The sequence below is a fragment of the Vicugna pacos genome, chromosome 13 (genome assembly GCF_048564905.1).
Source record: "Vicugna pacos chromosome 13, VicPac4, whole genome shotgun sequence".
Taxonomy (NCBI): Eukaryota; Metazoa; Chordata; class Mammalia; order Artiodactyla; family Camelidae; genus Vicugna; species Vicugna pacos.
The window spans coordinates 39,233,200-39,251,838 of NC_132999.1; the positions used below are offsets into that span (position 1 = coordinate 39,233,200).

The 18,639-nt window shown below is 48.9% G+C and overlaps 1 protein-coding gene and 1 non-coding gene across 10 annotated transcripts; both read left to right on the forward strand.

Annotated features, from left to right (window-relative positions):
* The first annotated feature begins 2,726 nt into the window (after positions 1-2,726).
* On the forward strand, positions 2,727-17,790 carry PABPC4 (poly(A) binding protein cytoplasmic 4). 9 transcript variants are annotated; one of them, XM_072974705.1, is made up of 17 exons: positions 2,728-3,029; positions 3,252-3,877; positions 6,636-6,829; positions 7,577-7,692; positions 8,933-9,072; positions 9,434-9,528; positions 10,177-10,314; positions 10,898-10,993; positions 12,829-13,101; positions 13,442-13,529; positions 13,676-13,795; positions 14,298-14,384; positions 14,479-14,606; positions 15,715-15,808; positions 15,912-16,042; positions 16,272-16,374; positions 17,479-17,790. In XM_072974705.1, exons 2-16 carry the CDS (start codon positions 3,685-3,687, stop codon positions 16,359-16,361), a joined length of 1,983 nt encoding a protein of 660 aa, XP_072830806.1. In that variant the 5' UTR covers positions 2,728-3,029; positions 3,252-3,684; the 3' UTR covers positions 16,362-16,374; positions 17,479-17,790. The 9 variants fall into 9 exon arrangements, with proteins under 9 accessions (XP_031539406.1, XP_031539407.1, XP_072830806.1 ...); XM_006219425.4 differs by having other exon boundaries at positions 2,728-3,877; XM_006219427.4 differs by having other exon boundaries at positions 2,728-3,877; positions 13,676-13,747.
* LOC116283014 (small nucleolar RNA SNORA55) lies at positions 11,242-11,376 on the forward strand. Its single transcript, XR_004192559.1, has one exon. It is a non-coding gene; the product is annotated as a small nucleolar RNA SNORA55 (small nucleolar RNA).
* Positions 17,791-18,639: the final 849 nt, after the last annotated feature.

Sequence of the window (18,639 nt, forward strand, 5' to 3'; positions counted from 1 at the left end):
CACACACACACACACACACACACACACACACATGCTTTCTTGCTTGCTTGCTTTTTATCTCTCTCCTCCATAAAGGCAGGATATTCTATGAATGTTTGGCTCACAGATCTTCCCCAGCACAGGAGCAGAGAGAGCCTGGCCCTTAGAAATGCCACATAAAGTTTGTTGAATGACAAATGAATGAAGCCAGAAGGCAAAGCTCTGACCTTCCTGCTCTACTGTAGAATCCTCAGCTGCAGAGACCTGTACCTGTATCCCTGTCCTCACCATGAAGCGTTCTTTCCCTCCTCTCCCCAACCCTGGACTCATTCTTTCTTTTGCCACATCATACCATCTGTCAAGTACAGACCCACCTAGCTTCTGCCCCAGTGGGAAAAAAAATTAGACCCCTTCCTACCCCAGCAAAGGTGGATTTGCACTGATGTGCTCAGGCTTCCTTCCAGATCACTGGTCTGGTCGTTTGTCCAGCCTCTTCCCACCCTACTAGGTCCTCCCTGATTAAGTCCTGCTTGGATTTTGCAGGCCTGGGTCCAGGTGGCTCCTTCAGTGGCTTTCCATTTTCCTTCCCTCTAAGATTTATTAAGTGATATCCTTGTGTTGACATGTGGGGAATCTAAACTTTTTTGATTTCCCAGAAACTTGGGACCCATCTTTGACTCCTACTCTCTCACTTCCTACATCCAATTAATCACAAATCAGAGTCTTTTTTAATCAAGCCACTTCCTCCATCACTGTGGCCACCACCTTAGCTGCCCTCATCTCCCAGGTCTCCTCCTAGCACCCAGCCTCTAACCCTTTTGCATCCTGCAGCCAGAGAGTTTTAAAAAATGTAACTTGAACCAAGGCAGCTCCTTCTTAAAATCCTTAAGCTCTGCCCTTTGATCTCAGGATAAAGTCCAAAGTGGTTCAAGTCTCTTAAGAGTAGGCTGTCTTTCCCACCTCTCACACCCTCACGGTCAGTCTTGCAGACTCAGCTCCAGCCCACACTCCCTCACAGGGCCTTTGCACATGCTGTTCTCCCTGGCTTCACTTAGGTAACTCTCTTCTCTTCTCAGTATAAATGTAGCTTGATAATAATAACAATCATCACTTCCACAAGCGATTTATGTGTATCCACTTATAACCCTTTATTAGTAAGTACTTTTTTTAGTTTACTTAGAGATTGGAATCTGAGAGTCAGAGATGTGAACTAGCTTACTCAAGGTCAGACAGGTAGTAAGTTCCCTGCTAGATAGTCAGCTACACCAGGGCAGGGACTTGTGGGCTTTGCTCATGGGTGCCTAGTACTCATTTGTTTATTTAACAAATATTTATTGAACATTTAGTCTGTGCTGCATAGGCACTGCCCCAGTTTCCTGCTGTCGTGAAGCTTACTTACAGAGGGGAAAAGACACACACCAAATGGGCAAACACATATTCGAATGACATAATTTCAGGTAGTTAGCCTTGAAGACAAAAAGACAGGATGGTGCGCTGGGATGAACAGTGCTGTCAGGCTGCTTAAACCACTGGGTGGTTTCGGAAGGCTTCCCTGAAGCCTATGTATCTATAGATGGAGTGCTCCATAAATGTCTCTTGATTTAATACACTAACCAGAGTATAAGCTTCATGAGAGAGAGAGAGATTTCCTGTCTTGTCCACCATGGTATCCCCCAGCACCTTTATCTGGTGTTGGCATAGAATGAGCCTAGATTAACCATTTCTTTCAATGAATTAATATATAAATACTAATATTTCTTCATTCATTTAATCAAATCAATGGTTTTCATGTTGAACTCTTTTGGGGGGTAATTAGGTTTATTTATTTATTTTTAATGGAGGTACTGGGGATTGAACCCAGGACCTCGTGTATGCCAAGTATGTGCTCTGCCACGTGAGCTATACCCACTCCCCAAATCAATGGCTTTCAATGGGAGTGTCTGTGTGCCTGTTTTTGATCATCACAATGATAGTGAGGCTGGTTCCTGGCACTTATGAGGGAAGAGATGCTATCTCTATATATCTTGCAATGCCTGGGGACAGTCCCATATGGGATGGACTTGTCCCATGTACCACATGACTTTCAAATGACCTGCCAGATCCTCTTGTGGAGGAAAAACCTTTTTACAACTATCAGAGCCTAAGCTCTAACTCTCTTTTACATAGGAGCAGAACATATTTTTGCACCCTTAAATATCAACTAAATTTCCAGGAATAACTACTGCTATGTAAACAGAGGGGTGATTGTATTTTGTTTTATTAAAGCTGTCCCAAAACTTGCTCATCTTTCCAGAGAATCTCATCACCCATGGGTACCACTGTGTTAGTAGCTGTCGTGTTCCCGATGATTCTACCTTTAGGTCCCAGTAGTCTAAAAACTTCAGAATGTCTTCTTTATTTGGGCCCAATCATATATACAGTGGAGGACCTAATGTGTAACTATAATTAATTGTACATCATCTTTATTTTACAGTTAGGCAAGGCATTGATTGTAAATATTTTGCGTGTGGGTGGGTTACCTTATCCATGGGTGCTAGTCCTGGAGGGGCGGGTGGTTTGCACTCTACCCACTCTTAGGGAAAGCGGCTCTTGGGTCCGGCGGAGGCCCCGGAGGAGCGGTCCTCCGCCCGCCAGGGGTCGCTGTGGCGCCGCGCGGCCGCGCCGGGACGCTCTCGCGTGGCCGCCCCGCCTCGGGCCCCCGGGCCGAGTGGGCGGGCACGACTGCGCCCAGGTCGCGAGGCGCCCTTCGACCAGCAGCGCCCGGGGCGGGCGGGTATAAATGGAGCGGTGGCTCCCCCGGCCGCCTCTCTCCGCCCCGGGTCGCCGCTGCCTTCGCCGCTTTCGGGCCTAACAGCCTGAAGAAAAAAAGAGAAAAAGATTAAAAAAAACCTGAAAACGCTTTAAAACCTTAAAAAAAAAAAAGAAGAAAGAAAGAGAAAAAAAGCGAATCCTCCTCGGAGAACCCGCGGGGAAGTCACTTTTGCACGCTTCCGGCCTGCCCGCCGCCGCCGCACCTGGGCGTCCGTCGGTCCCCGTCCGTCGGTCCGGTGGTGAGCCGCCCGCGCGCCCGCGTCCACGCGCCTCCGCTCGCCGCCCCGCCGCACCGCGTGGCAGCCCCGCGCCCGCCGCCCTCGCCCCCCGCGCGCCGGCCTCCGCGCACCACGTGTCCGCGCTGCCCTTCGCCGGCCCGGCGTGGGAGGCGGCTGCGCGCTCCGGCCGCCCGGGGCTTGCCGAGTCGGCACCGACAAATATTTGGTTTCCCTCTTCCCCAGGCTGCTGTAATCTTAAACCGCCGGGAGCCCGAGGCCTATATTTATAGAGAAACGCGTGTTCCGGAGGCCGCCGTGGGCCCCATTTGGTTGTCTCTTGAAGAATTTTTGTAATTTGGAGGGGCGTCCCCTTTTAATTTTTATTGTATTTGTTTTTGGAAAATTTGGAGCTTCAGACCAGGACAGCTGAAAATTAGGAACTCCCACGGAGGGCCATATTGTTTTTGAGAGCCTTTTGTCTGCGGTTTGGCAGTCAAGTCCGAGCCGTACCCGAACTCCTCTCTCCGGTCCTCGGAGCCTACTCCAGCTTCTCGTAGCTTCACTGCCACCTGTGAGCCGCGGTGCAGGCCACGGCTCCCAGAAGAGCCCCTTTTGTCGTGCGCGGTCCCTCTAAGAAGTCCTCCTGGCGGGGCTCGGGGTAGTGGGGGCTGGGGAGATGAACGCTGCGGCCAGCAGCTACCCCATGGCCTCCCTGTACGTCGGTGACCTGCACTCGGACGTCACCGAGGCCATGCTGTACGAAAAGTTCAGTCCTGCGGGGCCTGTGCTGTCCATCCGGGTCTGCCGCGATATGATCACCCGCCGTTCCCTGGGTTATGCCTACGTCAACTTCCAGCAGCCAGCTGACGGTGAGTAGAAGCCGTGTCCACAGATTTGTGGGTTCCCAGGGGACCCTGGGAGTCGTCCTCCAGGCAGGGCCCTGCCCCCGAGGAGGGGGCATCGCGACGGCACGTTGCCACAGAAGCCATAGTGGGGAACAGGATGCAGGGGTTGAGAACACGGGATCCTGGCATCAGATGACTGGAGTTTGAATCTTGCTTCCACCGCTTACTAACTGGGTGACCTTGGGCTAATCGGTGGGGGTGGGGGGGAGTTGGAGCCCAAGGAGACAGAACGGGACCAGAGGGAAGTCACTGGCATTCCATGTCAGGGTAGGGGGGCTGTGCTGTTAGAGACCATTGCCTGGTCAGTGGCCATGGGCTGGGGCTGTCACAGGCCTACCAGAAAGGTGGGATGATTAAAACACAATTCCTGCAAAAATGTTACAAGGCGAAGATGCTGCCCCCTTCCTCTTTACCCTGGGCTGAGTCTTTGATTTTGTGCTAATAAGGGGTCTTTCAGGGCTGGTAGGAAATGGGGACAATTTTGTGCGTTAAACTTGAGCAGGCACTTGTGCCCGCACCACCAGAACTGCATGTGCCGAGCCACTTCCCTGATCTGCATGTTTGCCACTGGGGTGGAGGAGCGTCTCTGGATGAAGCCCTGGGCTGTGAAGAATGGTAATGCAGGTAGTGGGGGGAGAGAGGGGCAGCTCCCCTTGAAAATCCGCTAGGCTGGTGGGGATTATCGCCTCACCTGTGAACAGTGCTGTATACTTGTCAGAACCCTTTTACTTCATCCCATCTGAAGAGGAGAGGACTTCTGAGAAGGAAAAGGAGCTGCAAAAGGTTGGGGGCTAAATGGGGGCTGTGGGTGCAGTGCTCTGTCAGCCCTGATTGGGGCCTTAGGCCAGAGCCCCAAGAGGTATGCTGCAGGCAGGGCGGGAGCCAGGCCAGGGGAAACCTAATCAGGGGCTGCACGTGACTCGGAATGAACGGCAACAACTGTAGAGACCATTAGCGGGAGAAACAAGCCAGTCTATGGCAGAGGATCTCCGGGTCCCTATTTTTGTCCCTACTTTGTTCCCCGTCCGTGAAGCACAGAGAATGTCACTTGCCCAGGATGTGGCTGAGGCCAGAGAATTGGACTTGCTGAGAGGCACGCAGCACTACTACCGCCAGGTCAGTGTGCTGCGTTGTGTCTAGCCACAGGCCACAAGGTAGCTCTGTGGCCTTTTTAGGGGGGGTGTAGTGGGCACATTGGCTGTTGTCTGCCTCCTTCACTCTTCTGAACAAAAGTCCTGTCACTTAGAGATAGTAACAGAAGCCATTGGTTCGTGTGTCTGCCAGCACATACCTCTGCAGGACCTCTCCCTGCTATAAATAAGTGCATCCAGATTTGTCAGACTAAGCCGACTTGCCTTGTGCAGCGCTGTCTGAAAATAGACAAGGAGCTGGGTTGAAATGGGCTCCTTTGCTGCTAATTCATGAAACACGGGGCACAGGCTGTGGGTCACAGAGTCATCACCAGTGAGCTCTTCTGTAAGAATTTTCCTAACTTGAATCTGTCTCCCCTTTCCCTGCCCCTGCCCCCATACTGAACGTTCCCACCTTCCTCAGGTAGGCTCAGTGGTTGGAAATAGTGAAAAGGGAACACTTCTGGCAGAGTTAGGGAATTGTGTCCCTGTTTTAGGTGAGGTGGTGCCTTGAGGCAGGAGAAACACCCCCTGTCCACACCCCTGATGGAGGGGGTTCTGGAGGATGTCATTGCATAAGTCGGAGAAGGTGCCACCAGCTCTGGGGCCTTGTTACTACTGGTAAAGAGGTTTTCTATTTATTTTAGCCTCTGGTTCTTTAAATGGTCTCCATGGTGTATGTATGGATGTGGTTGGGAAGCTAAGGAAGCATCCCAAAGCATTGGATGAAGAACATGATTGGGCACCAGGGCATTTGAAAGTCCTGGAATTCCATAGGTCTCAGAGTAAGGCTTCAGACAGCCTGGAAACTACTAGGGCCAGGGCCTACCTGCACTGTCTACTCAGGCAGAAAGGTGTTGCGGTTTCATCTGTCCTGTCCTGATAATACAAAGAAGATTTCCGTGTGTGATCATCATTTTGATGATTGAGGCTTTTTTGTCTGAATCAACTTTTGGTCTCAGAAATTGAAAATACAAGAGACTCCACTAAATTCGGAGACGGTGCATTTTCCCCAGTCGATTGCTCACAGGTTTTTTGTCATTTGTCTTATGGATGGGTTGTAAACTAAGTGACAGTTAGTTGTTGATAACATTGATGCAATACCTTACTGAAAAATATCCAAAGTCTGCCATTAGTTTTTTTAGTCAGTAGTTACCTCTACCGCTTAGCCATCCTGAACATGTTTGTCCATTTTATAGATGAATCATTTTACCTGTTCCACCTGTGTCCCAGTGGGCAGTAGGCCGTAGAGGCTTTTATAAATGATGAAGCCTAGTCATTTGTGAGGTGTTATCATTTGATCCTGGTTCCATAAATCTGTTTAGAATATCTTGCCTAACCTTACCTACCCAGCGAGGATGCAGACAGACCCAGAGCGGTTGAGATTTCTGCCATGAAGGAAGGCAATTAGCAAGAATTAGCATTGCAGGCTGGAGGAATCTGATGTCCTTTACTTTTAATAGAGTTGCCTTTTATCAGTGCTTACCTTGAGAAGTCCTGGTGTTATCTGTTCCTGGGACGTGGCAGTCACCTAAGCGAGGTAATGTATTATACCCTCAACCGTGTTTCTCTCTTGCGTTTCTTTCTTGCAGCTGAGCGGGCCTTGGATACCATGAACTTTGATGTGATTAAGGGAAAGCCAATTCGTATCATGTGGTCTCAGAGGGATCCCTCTTTGAGAAAATCTGGCGTGGGAAATGTCTTCATCAAGAACCTGGACAAATCTATAGATAACAAGGCACTTTATGATACTTTTTCTGCTTTTGGAAACATTCTGTCCTGCAAGGTAAACATTGATTAAATGATTTCAGCAGAATAATTACTGAATCATGGAAACAGATAATCAAATGGGGAACTTGGAATTGGGCGACAGGGTATTGATAATTTTCAGAATACTGGAAATGGCTCTGAAGCCTGAAGGTCCCTGTAGATAATCTCATGCCACAGCCTAGCATAAACCAGCAGGTGCTTTCATGTCTTTGTTTATTCTTCCCTCTGCCTGAAATATCCTCCCTGTTTTTTAACTTTGGAAGGCATCAAAAGGTTTCTCTCTGGGCGGGTGATTGGAGGGCAGGGAGGTGGGTACGGTACCAGAGCAGTGCCTCTGGTCTCCAGGAAGCTGTACTTAGTCGTTTTAGAAGCATGAGTTCACCCTCTTCCTTCTCTGAGCACCTGTTTATGTGGAGCATTTTGTATAGCTTGTGTGGTGGTGTTTTACATGTCTGACTCCACACTAGCCTGGAGTCCTACCGTGGACTTGGAAGATGGTTTATCTTTCTGTAGTTCTGTGGTTTTGCACCCAGGTCTCTAAATGTTTTAATGAAATAAGAACACGGTTGAAATAGAAGCAGCCTGAGAGTGGCTACCATTTGTAAATGGAACATCACTCAGTACCTGCTGTAGCCTCTGCCTCTTGACCACTGATGGGCTGGTGGCCTTTCAGACACAGGAGCCCCTGAGCGGGAGCCTGCATGGCTCCCAAGTCTCTGGAGCTGGGCAGTTGTGCTGAAGTGGCCCACCTTGCCTTTAACAGGTGGTGTGTGATGAGAACGGCTCTAAGGGTTATGCCTTTGTCCACTTCGAGACCCAAGAGGCTGCCGACAAGGCCATCGAGAAGATGAACGGCATGCTTCTCAATGACCGCAAAGTGTGAGTGTCCCAGTCCGGAGCAACAGCCATCGCATGAGCCAGCCGTGGCCCCACCTCGGTATTAACTGGCACACACAAGGCGGCTACTGGTTCTCTCGGCCCAAGTGTGGCCTGCTCCTACCTCTCCACTCCAGGGCTGGTGAGTCTCCCTGCCCGAGCTGTGGCAGCCCTTTGACTCGCCAAGGTGGGCTTCCTGCCCAAGCCATGGCTGGCCTGCCGCCTCTCCCTTAAAAGCATCCGTCCGTGGGTTTTGTGAGCGTTGGCAACTGGGGCTGGCTGGAAGGCAGCTCTGAGCCCACTCTGAGCAGGGGTCTTGGCCAGCGGCAGAGTGGAGAGGGCCCTGGGCTGACCAGGAGCTGTATGCTAGCCATGTGACGTTGGCTTTCCTGTGACTCAGGTCTGTCCATCAGGTCACTTGCTAGGGGTTCATGCCAAATTGTCCCCTCCACTTGGCTAACTTATGACTCAGTAGCCTTCAGATACAAGGCTGGCTCCACAGTAACACTTAATTTGGTTACAGTGAAAAACCTCATCCCATTGCAGAAGACTGTTCATAATAGACTCTGTTGCTTTGGTTTGGTTATTGCGGAATGGAGAAACATGGATCTTAGCTAAGCCATGCAGGGAGAGAAGGGACAGTTATCTTGGCTACGACAAGTAAAAATCATTTCTGTCCTTTGGGTCAGTGAACAGACAAGGGGACGGGCTGCACTGATGAGATGTGTATGTACCCAGTGGTCAAGTCTTTCAAAGGTATCACTAGAAGGAAAACTAAAGATTTTTAATGTATGAATACCTTTTCCCCTTAAGTATAAACAGCACCAAAATGAATAAAGGGAAAAAGAAAGGGCTACCTATTAGTTCACTCCAACTATCTCACTCCTAGGATTAACCACTGTTAACAGTTTGGTTTGTATCCTTCCAGACCTTTTCTATGCATTTACATAGATGCACAGAAATGAACGTTTTAAAAACATGGTCATCAGGTTTCTTCACGAAGGCAGTGTGATGTGGTAGGAGGAGCCCTGGTCTGAGCCAGGAGCCCTGGGGCTGGTCCTCGCAGGACAGTCCTGTCTCTTTTCTCTTTCTGCTGGGGAGTCTCTGAGCTTGCTGTCTCGGTGGTTGGATGGGGACTCTTGTGTTTAAACCTCTCCTGTCAGCCTTTAACTTGCATTCCTTTGGGCCCCTAAAAATCATGTTTTGTTCCTGTAGGTGATCACTTTTTCATGTTTCTTTTTAGGTTTGTGGGCAGATTCAAGTCTCGAAAAGAGCGAGAGGCCGAGCTTGGAGCCAAAGCCAAGGAATTCACCAATGTTTATATCAAAAACTTTGGGGAAGAGGTGGATGATGAGAGTCTGAAAGAGCTATTCAGCCAGTTTGGTAAGTCAGGGCCCTTTGCCCCATGTGTCCCCCTTCGCAGTCCACCAGACTTGGAATTCATCTGATTTTACTTAAGAGATGAGGATACCCAGACCCAGAAGTAAAGTACCTTGCATGGCAAAGGCCACAGGGTAGATAGGAATAGACTCCAGGCCTTGGCACTTGGCTTTGTCGTACTTTCTCCCATCCCCAAGGCCATCTCAGCAGCTTGGTCAGAATTAGAAGGCCAAGCGTAGTACTTCTTAAGAGTCCCATTTGGGTTCAGCAAGGAGGTTGCTTTCAGGTGGGCTCCTAGAGAAGGCTTTTGTCCTTGAGCTGTGGTGGAGATGGTGTGACTAATAGTTCTGTCCTTTGGTAATAGGTAAGACCCTAAGTGTCAAGGTGATGAGAGATCCCAGTGGGAAATCCAAAGGCTTTGGCTTTGTGAGTTACGAAAAACACGAGGATGCCAATAAGGTGAGAGTACCACAAGGGTCGGGAAAAGTGTGTAGGAAGTGGCCCCAGAGTGTGGGCAGGACCTTGCCAGCACCTAGTAGAGTGGAGCTGGAATTGTCTGAGGACCTAGCAGTGATGCACAGTCACTGTACTCTGGAATTGTCTTCCCAAGGGATTTTCCATGTTAATATAACTGTTTTCAAAGCACTTGGCATATGCTTGTCACCTTGGCTGTTGAGCCGTGTAAGTTGAAAGAATAGGGCAGGTTTGTTCCCATTCGTAGGTGAGGGAACTAAGACCACAGAGTTGCTGATTTTGATGACAGCACAGCAGCTCTTTTTGGGTGCAGCATTATGCTAGGCCTCAACATATATAACTTAAATAATACCCACAAAACTAGAAATTTAGTGACAGCCACGTTATCAACGTAGGCTCATGTCCACCATGCTTGTGTTTATTACAAATGTACTATTTTTTCACTATATTTCCTGGACCAGAACCCCGTCTTACTGATGAAGTTTGGATTTGCTTAGCTTCGGCGATAGGGTGAAATTAGTGTTTGTCCCCTAGGGAAGATTTCTTTCTCAAAATATTTGATGGGACTTACAATCTCCAAAGCAAGGCCACTGCCTCTGCATTTTAATTTAAAGACATGTATTTCCTCTTCAGGCTGTGGAAGAGATGAATGGAAAAGAAATCAGTGGGAAAGTCATTTTTGTTGGCCGTGCACAGAAGAAAGTGGAACGGCAGGCTGAGTTAAAGCGGAAATTTGAACAGCTGAAACAGGAGAGAATTAGTCGCTATCAGGTGAGAGGTGGTCTCACAGCCTCCCGGCAGGGGGACGTACAAAGCACCCTTAGTTTTATCAGGCTTTCTCTTTGGGGATCTTGGGTCTGCTCTCTCTCATCTCCCTCAAGATCAGTTTTAAAAGGGTACACCTACCAGATACAGCAGCGATTCTGAAACAAGGATGAAAGAAATTAATTTATTCATTTATGGATTCTGTTCTGGAAGCCTGGGTCTGTTCTTAGTCCTGTGGGTTCCTTTTACTTAAATGATAACTCTCTGTTGGAATTGGTGGTGAGAGAGCTCTGCTGGGGTCGGTGGGCAGCGCTGAGCAAGGCTGAGACTGCATCCCTGGCCCTAGCAAGAGTTTCTCAGCTTGGAGCCTGCATCAGAATCCCCTGCAGGGCTTGTTGAATCACAGGTTTCTGGGCCCTAGAGTTTATGGTTCCCTGGGTTTGGGTTCTGGCCTGTGAATTTATATTTCTAACAAGTACCCAGTGGTGCTGCTGCTGCTGCTGCATGTCTGGGGACAACACTTTGAGAACCACTGTCTTAGGGAATGTCTGGGTGTAGAAGTGCAGTTAACGGTGATATTCTGTTTCAGGGGGTGAACCTTTACATTAAGAACTTGGATGACACCATTGATGATGAGAAGTTAAGGAAAGAGTTTTCTCCTTTTGGATCAATCACTAGCGCTAAGGTATTTTATGCTGAGGTTTTGGGATGGAAGCAGAAGTTTATTGCACTTGTTTCATTGAAGGAATAAGATGTAAATTTTGTTTATTTTTGAGAGTAGCTAGGTATCACATTAATCTGGCAAATTCCTCCTGGCCTTCAGCTACCCATCTGAGTATATGCTCTGGAAAATGACATTTCATTGCACTGTCTCCTAGGCACTGGGGATGGAGATGAATCTGACTCAGTTCTTTCCCGCCAACACCCCCCAGAGCACCTATATCTTTCCCATTCTTTGCTGCTTCGTGCTGGTGTGGGGACAGATGGTGCTACAGTATGAGCAGAGGAAATCCAGACAGGTTGTTTTCCATTTGTCTTGGGGCCTGTCTCTACAACTCTGCCACACTTTTTCCTTTAATGAAGGCATTTTGAGGATTTTGGAGCTGGGGTTGGAAACTTCCATCTGGTCTCAAAGAAGGAAGGGCGAGTGGGGAATAGAAAGTTTGTTTTTGCATGTTTTGCAGTGTGTATCATCTGCTTGATTTCCTTTGATAATCATATCAGTTGAGTTAGCAGGGTGAGTAATTATGAACCCCCTTTTGAAGATATGGAATTTGAGTCCTTGAGTGAAAGAATGCTGGTTACTTGAGGATGGAGCACTGCATGTCCTTGGCACTGTGGGTGTGTGGTGGGAACTGTGATGGCATCTGAAAGTTTTGAGCCTGATGCAGACATCGTTCCTGCTCCACAGAGGTGCAGCAGATGTCATGGAGGCCACGTGGGCCAGTAAACAGTTGGTGACCCTGCCCTGGCCCTTAGCTCGTTGCTCATAACCTAGGGAGCATTATTTTCAGGTGTAGCAGAGTGTGGGCCAGAGGCCACCACCACCACCCCTCCCCCCCGCCAAGGATTTCCTTAGTTCCTCGCCCTTTCCCTCTTATCACCCCCTTGGCCTCCATCAGTGCAAGGAATGGTAGTCTCTCGTAGCTGACCAGCACAGGAGTCAAGTTGGCATTTGCAAGAAGAGAGCAAAACAACCATATCTTAAAATTTCCCGGGCATCCTTTTTAAGATCATGGTGTCACATTATTTTTGCACACCTCATTGGTAGACTGTTGTTGGGTTGATACACACCTTTACTTTGAAGCATGATCTCCACTTCAAGAGGCTCTCCAGGCAGTGAGCTAAGACACACACATGGTCGTGTTGCTGCCGGGGCTTCTGAGGAGGTAGCTCAGGGAAAGTGATAAATGATCTTTTCAGGTGAGGAAAAAGCCATTTGTGAATGACAGTTTACAGAAGACTGCCTGAACCAGCAGACATGTAGCTTTGTAGCCATTTGCTTGGAGGGTATTCTGGATATTGAGGCTCAGAGAAGACAGGCAGGTGGTTCTTTTTTTAAGGTTGTACAGCATAAAGATTACAGAACGGGTCTAGAATCCAGCTTCCTGTCTCCTGGCTGCTTGCCTTTCTGCTCTGTTATTCCCATTAAATAATGGTGGCAGTCATTGGCTTTATAACTCCTGCCCACGTGTGGTATTTCAAAAGCATGTCCTAACCTTGCTAAGAGCTTAGTTTTGTTCACCAGGATCTTGGGCACATGGGTTCTGCAAATAAGTTGCTTGATGCTACAGTCCAGATCTCTGGGTTCCCAGAGGTAGCTATGCTTCTAAGTATCAGGAAATAACTTTGGTTTCCTTAGGGCCTAAGCATTTTAGTGACTTAGTGACTCAGTTGGTCCAGGGTTCATCGTGGGACAGGGCTGAGAAGCCTTGACCTAGACTGGGTAACTCTTGGAGTAGAACCTAGGTTTTTATCACATGGACATCCATGTCCTAAGTGGCTGGTCTCGTTTTGTAGGTGATGCTGGAGGATGGGAGAAGCAAAGGGTTTGGCTTTGTCTGCTTCTCATCCCCGGAAGAGGCAACAAAAGCAGTCACTGAGATGAATGGACGCATCGTAGGCTCCAAGCCACTGTATGTTGCCCTGGCCCAGAGAAAGGAAGAGAGAAAGGCTCACCTGACCAACCAGTATATGCAGCGGGTCGCGGGCATGAGAGCACTGCCCGCCAACGCCATCTTAAATCAGTTCCAGCCTGCAGCTGGGGGCTACTTTGTGCCAGCAGTTCCACAGGTGGGTCTGCTTTGTGCTCACGGCTCCTTGGAGCCTGTCCACTGACAGCTGCTCTTGCAGTTCTTAGTGGTTGAGGAGAGGGATTTTTGGATATTGGAGTTCTAGACCGTCAGAGTGAAGACTAAAAATGGAATGAAGGACTTACTCATGGTCGCCAACACTTAGTGGCAGGGGTAGAGTAAAAGAATCTCCGTTAACTGACTGTCCCTCCCTCAAGCTTTTGAGAAGAGAGCGCTTCTGCCCCAAATAATTAGCCTAGTGCCTGGTAGAGAGATGAGATACTTCTATAGTGTGGCTTCAGGTCCTTAAAATAAAAGGGCTTGGGGCCTCTTTCTTACAGGCTCAGGGAAGACCTCCGTATTACACACCTAACCAGTTAGCACAGATGAGGCCTAATCCACGCTGGCAGCAAGGTGGGAGACCTCAAGGTAGGTGGTGGGAAACAGTGATTTAATGCTCAGGGTGTACTGTTCTGGTCTCCCCCGCCTCTCCTCCCCTTCCTCTCTGAGATGTGCAGCCTAGGTTCAGATCCACGTTGTTCTTCAGTGATGTGTGATTTTTGTCTTTCCACCAGGCTTCCAAGGAATGCCAAGTGCTATCCGCCAGTCTGGGCCTCGTCCAGCTCTTCGCCATCTGGCTCCAACTGGTAATGCTCCGGCCTCTCGTGGCCTCCCTACTACCGCTCAGAGAGTCGGTGAGCAAACTGGCCTTGAAGTGTGGCCCGGGGAGGAGGGAGTCAGGACGACTAGGCGCTGCCAGGGTTGGTCAGTTCGTTGGGCTCATCGCGTTGTCCGGTCCGGGTTCTGTAATCCTAGCTGTGTGCTTAGGTAGGTACTTCAGCAGCAGGGATAACACGATAAGTTCTGAGTTTTGGTTCCTTTTAAGATTCTTTGTCTCATCTGTGGCCGACTCATGTGAAAAAGGCTAATTGTAGAAGTTTGTTAGCTGAATTACTACAGAGGCAGCCTGTTCTTTGGATGGGGTTGGGAGATTCAAGGAGCTTTTTTGCAGAATATGTCCTGTATTCGGAGAGGTGGAAAGAGATGTTATCTGTTGGCTCTTCCTCGAAAGTAGCAGTAGTGGCCCCATGTGTGATGTGTGTTGCTTGACCATGCTTTGGAATTTCTCCTTCCGTGGGACGTGGCCAGTTGGACATCTGCCGCCAACACTGATGTGCATTTGCTGGTCTGTTGTAGGGTCTGAGTGCCCGGACCGCTTGGCTATGGACTTTGGTGGGGCTGGTGCCGCCCAGCAAGGGCTGACTGACAGCTGCCAGTCTGGAGGTGGTATTGGATGCACACAGAATGGGGAAAGATGGGATTTGACGGGCCTTTGCCCAGACTGATGGGCTTTAATTTTACATGTCCTTTTCCTAAGGCGTCCCCACAGCCGTGCAGAACTTGGCACCTCGTGCTGCCGTTGCTGCCGCTGCTCCTCGGGCTGTTGCACCTTACAAATACGCCTCCAGTGTCCGCAGCCCTCACCCTGCCATGCAGCCTCTGCAGGTGAGGTCCACCAGACACGATGCTAAAAGCATATCCCCCGTTTCCACATGGTTTAAAAGCTGCGTTGCTTGGATTCCTTCCACAGGTATTAGATGCCTGCTCTGTGTCAGGGAGCCATGTCCTGTGTGGTGACCTGGCCCTTGAGGGGCTTTCTAGTGGGAGGGAAGGGGCCTGCAGGTGTTCCTCCTGATGACAGTGGACTCGGCAGTGCCCAGAGGAGACAGCCATGCTCCTGCTCTCCTGGCTGCAGGCAGAGCTCACTCGGCTCTTTGAGCTTCCATTTCACTTTCACAGCCGGTGGCCAAGTTGATCCTTGGCTGCTCTACAAGGTGGCTCAGGTGGGAAAGAACCCCATCTTACAGATGGGGGAGTTCTGCTTCAGAGATGTTAGGTTGGGTGAAGGAGTTGGACCCAGAGCTCGTTTCTGAGCTAGAACTGCTTTCGAGAGCTGGGCCCCCCTCCTGTCCCATGCTCTTAGTTGGAGATTTCCCAGAACTTGGCACTGTTTTGAGATGTTTTTTGCCTACAGGGCCATACTTTTAGGACTGTGGCTGGTATTGACATTGCATGCTGACAGTCCTCAAGCATTTGATACAGTAAAAGCATCTGGTGCAGTAAAGATGACGTGGAATATAAATAAGTCAAAGTGTTTTGCTGGTCACATCTTTCAACCCAGTCTCTACTGGGCATTCATCCTAAAGGAAAGCTAACTTTCAGGAAAGGGCTACACATGCAAATGTTCACAATACCTTATTTATTATTCACAAAGCTTCCAAGTCTTGGGTAACCTTGGATAAATTACGCTCATTGTAACGGAGTAAATTTAAATCATTTGGTAGGTGATTGCCTAGCACTGTAGGTTTATGTTTTCTTATTAATTTCCTTTCCCTTCGGATAGCATGCCTTTTTTATTGTGGTTTGTTGTGTTTTTATGCTCACGCCACTGTTCCTCCCCTCACCCTCTCAATCCCCCAAGACTGAAATCAGTTCCCTGACAGCAAGGACAACTATCTCCATCTCCTCCCACTCAGTAGCGTTTCAGATGTTGAGTGGTTGGGCTCATGACCACTTTTCTTGGTGCTAATCCGCTGCCTTTCCTGGTTCTCAGGCACCCCAGCCTGCAGTCCACGTGCAGGGGCAGGAGCCGCTGACCGCCTCTATGCTGGCCGCAGCACCCCCCCAGGAACAGAAGCAGATGCTGGGTGAGTGACCCATGTGCTTGCAGAAGAGGGGGCCAGAGCCTACTACTGGCCTCTGTTCTCTCCTGGGATTCATCCAGGTTTTTAATGGAATACCTTCCTACAGGTGAACGTTTATTCCCTCTCATCCAAACCATGCATTCAAACCTGGCTGGGAAGATTACGGGGATGCTGCTGGAAATTGACAACTCGGAGCTGCTACACATGCTGGAGTCCCCCGAGTCTCTCCGCTCTAAGGTGAGCTGGACCTCAGACCCCGTGGCTTCAGCTCACTCGGCTCAGGAGGATGATGGGTGGCATCGGACACCCAGGGGTGGCAGAAGGGTCTCCTGCCCGCTGGGCCTCCTCCTCATACCTCACCTGTAACCTGTGGGCTGCTGTGGTGTGGGTATTTTGGAAAGCCACTGGCACTAGGGATGGGCAGAGAGCTCCCTTATGTCACTGACCACCTAGAGACTTCTCACAGGTGGATGAAGCCGTGGCGGTCCTGCAGGCTCATCATGCCAAGAAAGAAGCTGCCCAGAAGGTGGGCGCTGTTGCTGCTGCTACCTCTTAGACAAGGACAAACCGTATGTTTGGCTATTTTTGTTTTCTGCAATGGTTTTAACTTGTGAATATCTTCCTAAAACATTAGGGGCAGTGTATATAGAGCCATGTTTTTACCCCTTAACCTGATAACTTGGGCAGGCTGTCACCTGGGGGTTTTCTGTCATCTAGATGAGTTAAATTGGAGAAGAGAGTACAGTTTATAATTTAGAAGGTGCAAACAACAGTTTTCTTCAAAAAGCACCTGGTTAGATCTTTCTCAAGAATCATCTTGTTGATCTGAAATAACGATAGATACACGTTATAATCCCGTCCCGCAGTCTTACCTCTAGGAACATCTCCCTGATTTGGCTTAAGGTTGGTGAGGTCAGCTGTGTGTACACCTGCTACTTAGCTCTGGGACCACAGTGGGCACAGAGCGTGGTGTCGGAGTGAGACACACACCTGGCTACACTTTGACTCAGAGTGTGTGTTTCTGTCGACTTCTGGACTTGGGGGCCAGAGCCTCTGTCTGCAGTGACTTGGGGCAGTGAAGCTTAACTAGGGCCTCTGACAAGGACTGGCAGGTGCCTCCAGATGGAGAAAGGAGAGAACCAAATGAGCATGGGCAGAGGCCAGGAAAACGGGCACATGGTAAAGGGCTAAAGCTAGTGTGTTGGTGGGGCCTGATGTGGCATAGTCATGGCCCCCTTGTTAAGGATCTGAGCCCTGTCATTTGGAATTTAAGCAATAAAACCACAGAAACTGGTTACAGGATGGCCAGGAAGGGTGGAGGTGGGGCTTTATATACAGTAGCTAGCTTCAAAGTCGCTGATTCTTAACCAGAGGTGCTTCCTCAGAGGACATTTGCCAACATCTGGAGACATTTTTGTTTCTGTACATAGAATATCAGCCAGAGGGTTCATCTCTGAGGTTCTTTTGATTATGCATTTGTTTTTCGTTTGTTTTTGTTTTTTGTTGTTTTTATTTTACAAAGAGGGAGTGATTAGGTTTACTTATTTTTGGAGGAGGTACTGGGGATTGAAACCCTGGACTTTGTGCGTGCTAAGCATGCACTATACCACTTGAGCTATGTCGTTCCCCCCTTGATTTTGTATATATTTATGTGTTGGTGCTTTTCTTTTCAGGATTCAGAAGCCAAATAAATCCTCGTGGAATTCAGCTCAAGGTTTGAAGACTTCTAGCTTGTCCTATGGACCTCAACACCAAGAACCACAAATTGCAAATTTAATAGGTCATTTTGTATCAAAAGGTCAATTATGAAGCGCCTAGAATTTTTCAATTAAAAGAATATATTCTCTGGGTTCTCATGGCCAGAAAAAGTGTTAACTTTTTTTTCTATTGTGGGTTTTGATTTTTTTCCCCCCAAGAAATTGGTTTTATTTGATGTACCAAGTCTTAAGTTTCTCAATAAAGAAAAAAAAATCTCCGTAAAACTGCCTCTGTTTTACTCGGACCACAGTTGTCTATAAATCCCAGCTTTCACTGGAAGTGTTTTTTGGATGTAAATAGGGTCAGACGAAGTTCTGTATAGCTTATTTTTTTCTGATGGTTATAAGCAGATTATTTTGGGTTAGCAAGATGTGCAGAACTGTCCCATTGCATTCTATTACGGGAGGACCTTCATATGGGGAACAGAAGTCTAGTACAATCAGAGCAGACCTTGGGTCTGGCGCTGGGTGCAGGGGGTGGTTGGCGTGTGTTCCAAGGACATGTAGTGAGATACGCAGAACCTGGCCCTCCTTTCTTGGACTATGTTGTTTCAGGTTTCCCAGTCCCCTCTCCTCCTATCAGTTTATCCTGCACACAGGTCCGCTTGCCCAGATTCTGCAACTGAGATTCCCACAAGCAGTGGGAAAAGGCTCTAGAGATACGTGTGAGTGGCCGAAGTCAGCTGTAACCTAGCCAAGGTCAGCAACTCTATTTGCCCTCCCTGTCCTCCAGCAACACTTTGCCCTTCCTTGAAGCTTGGCAGGCTGTCCTTAGGATCTTCCCCAGGTGGTCCCTTTCCCTGGGTTGTTCCTGCCTGGTTCAGCTACTTGGCAGGCTACCCCTTTTCCATAAGGTCTGGTCTCACCTTAAATAACTGATCAAAAGTTCCAGTCTAAGGTAGGATCCCCTGTTTCCTGAGGTCTGCAGTTAAGATGAGTGTGTTTGTCTTTTCCATTAATCAAGTTGCCCCTCCAAACCTAGCTCTATGAGTCCTGGGCACGCAGGAGCCTAAGCTCCTGGGAAAAGGGGCACGGGTGGGGCCTGGGTACCACTTCCAGGAAGAGCCGGGAAACAAG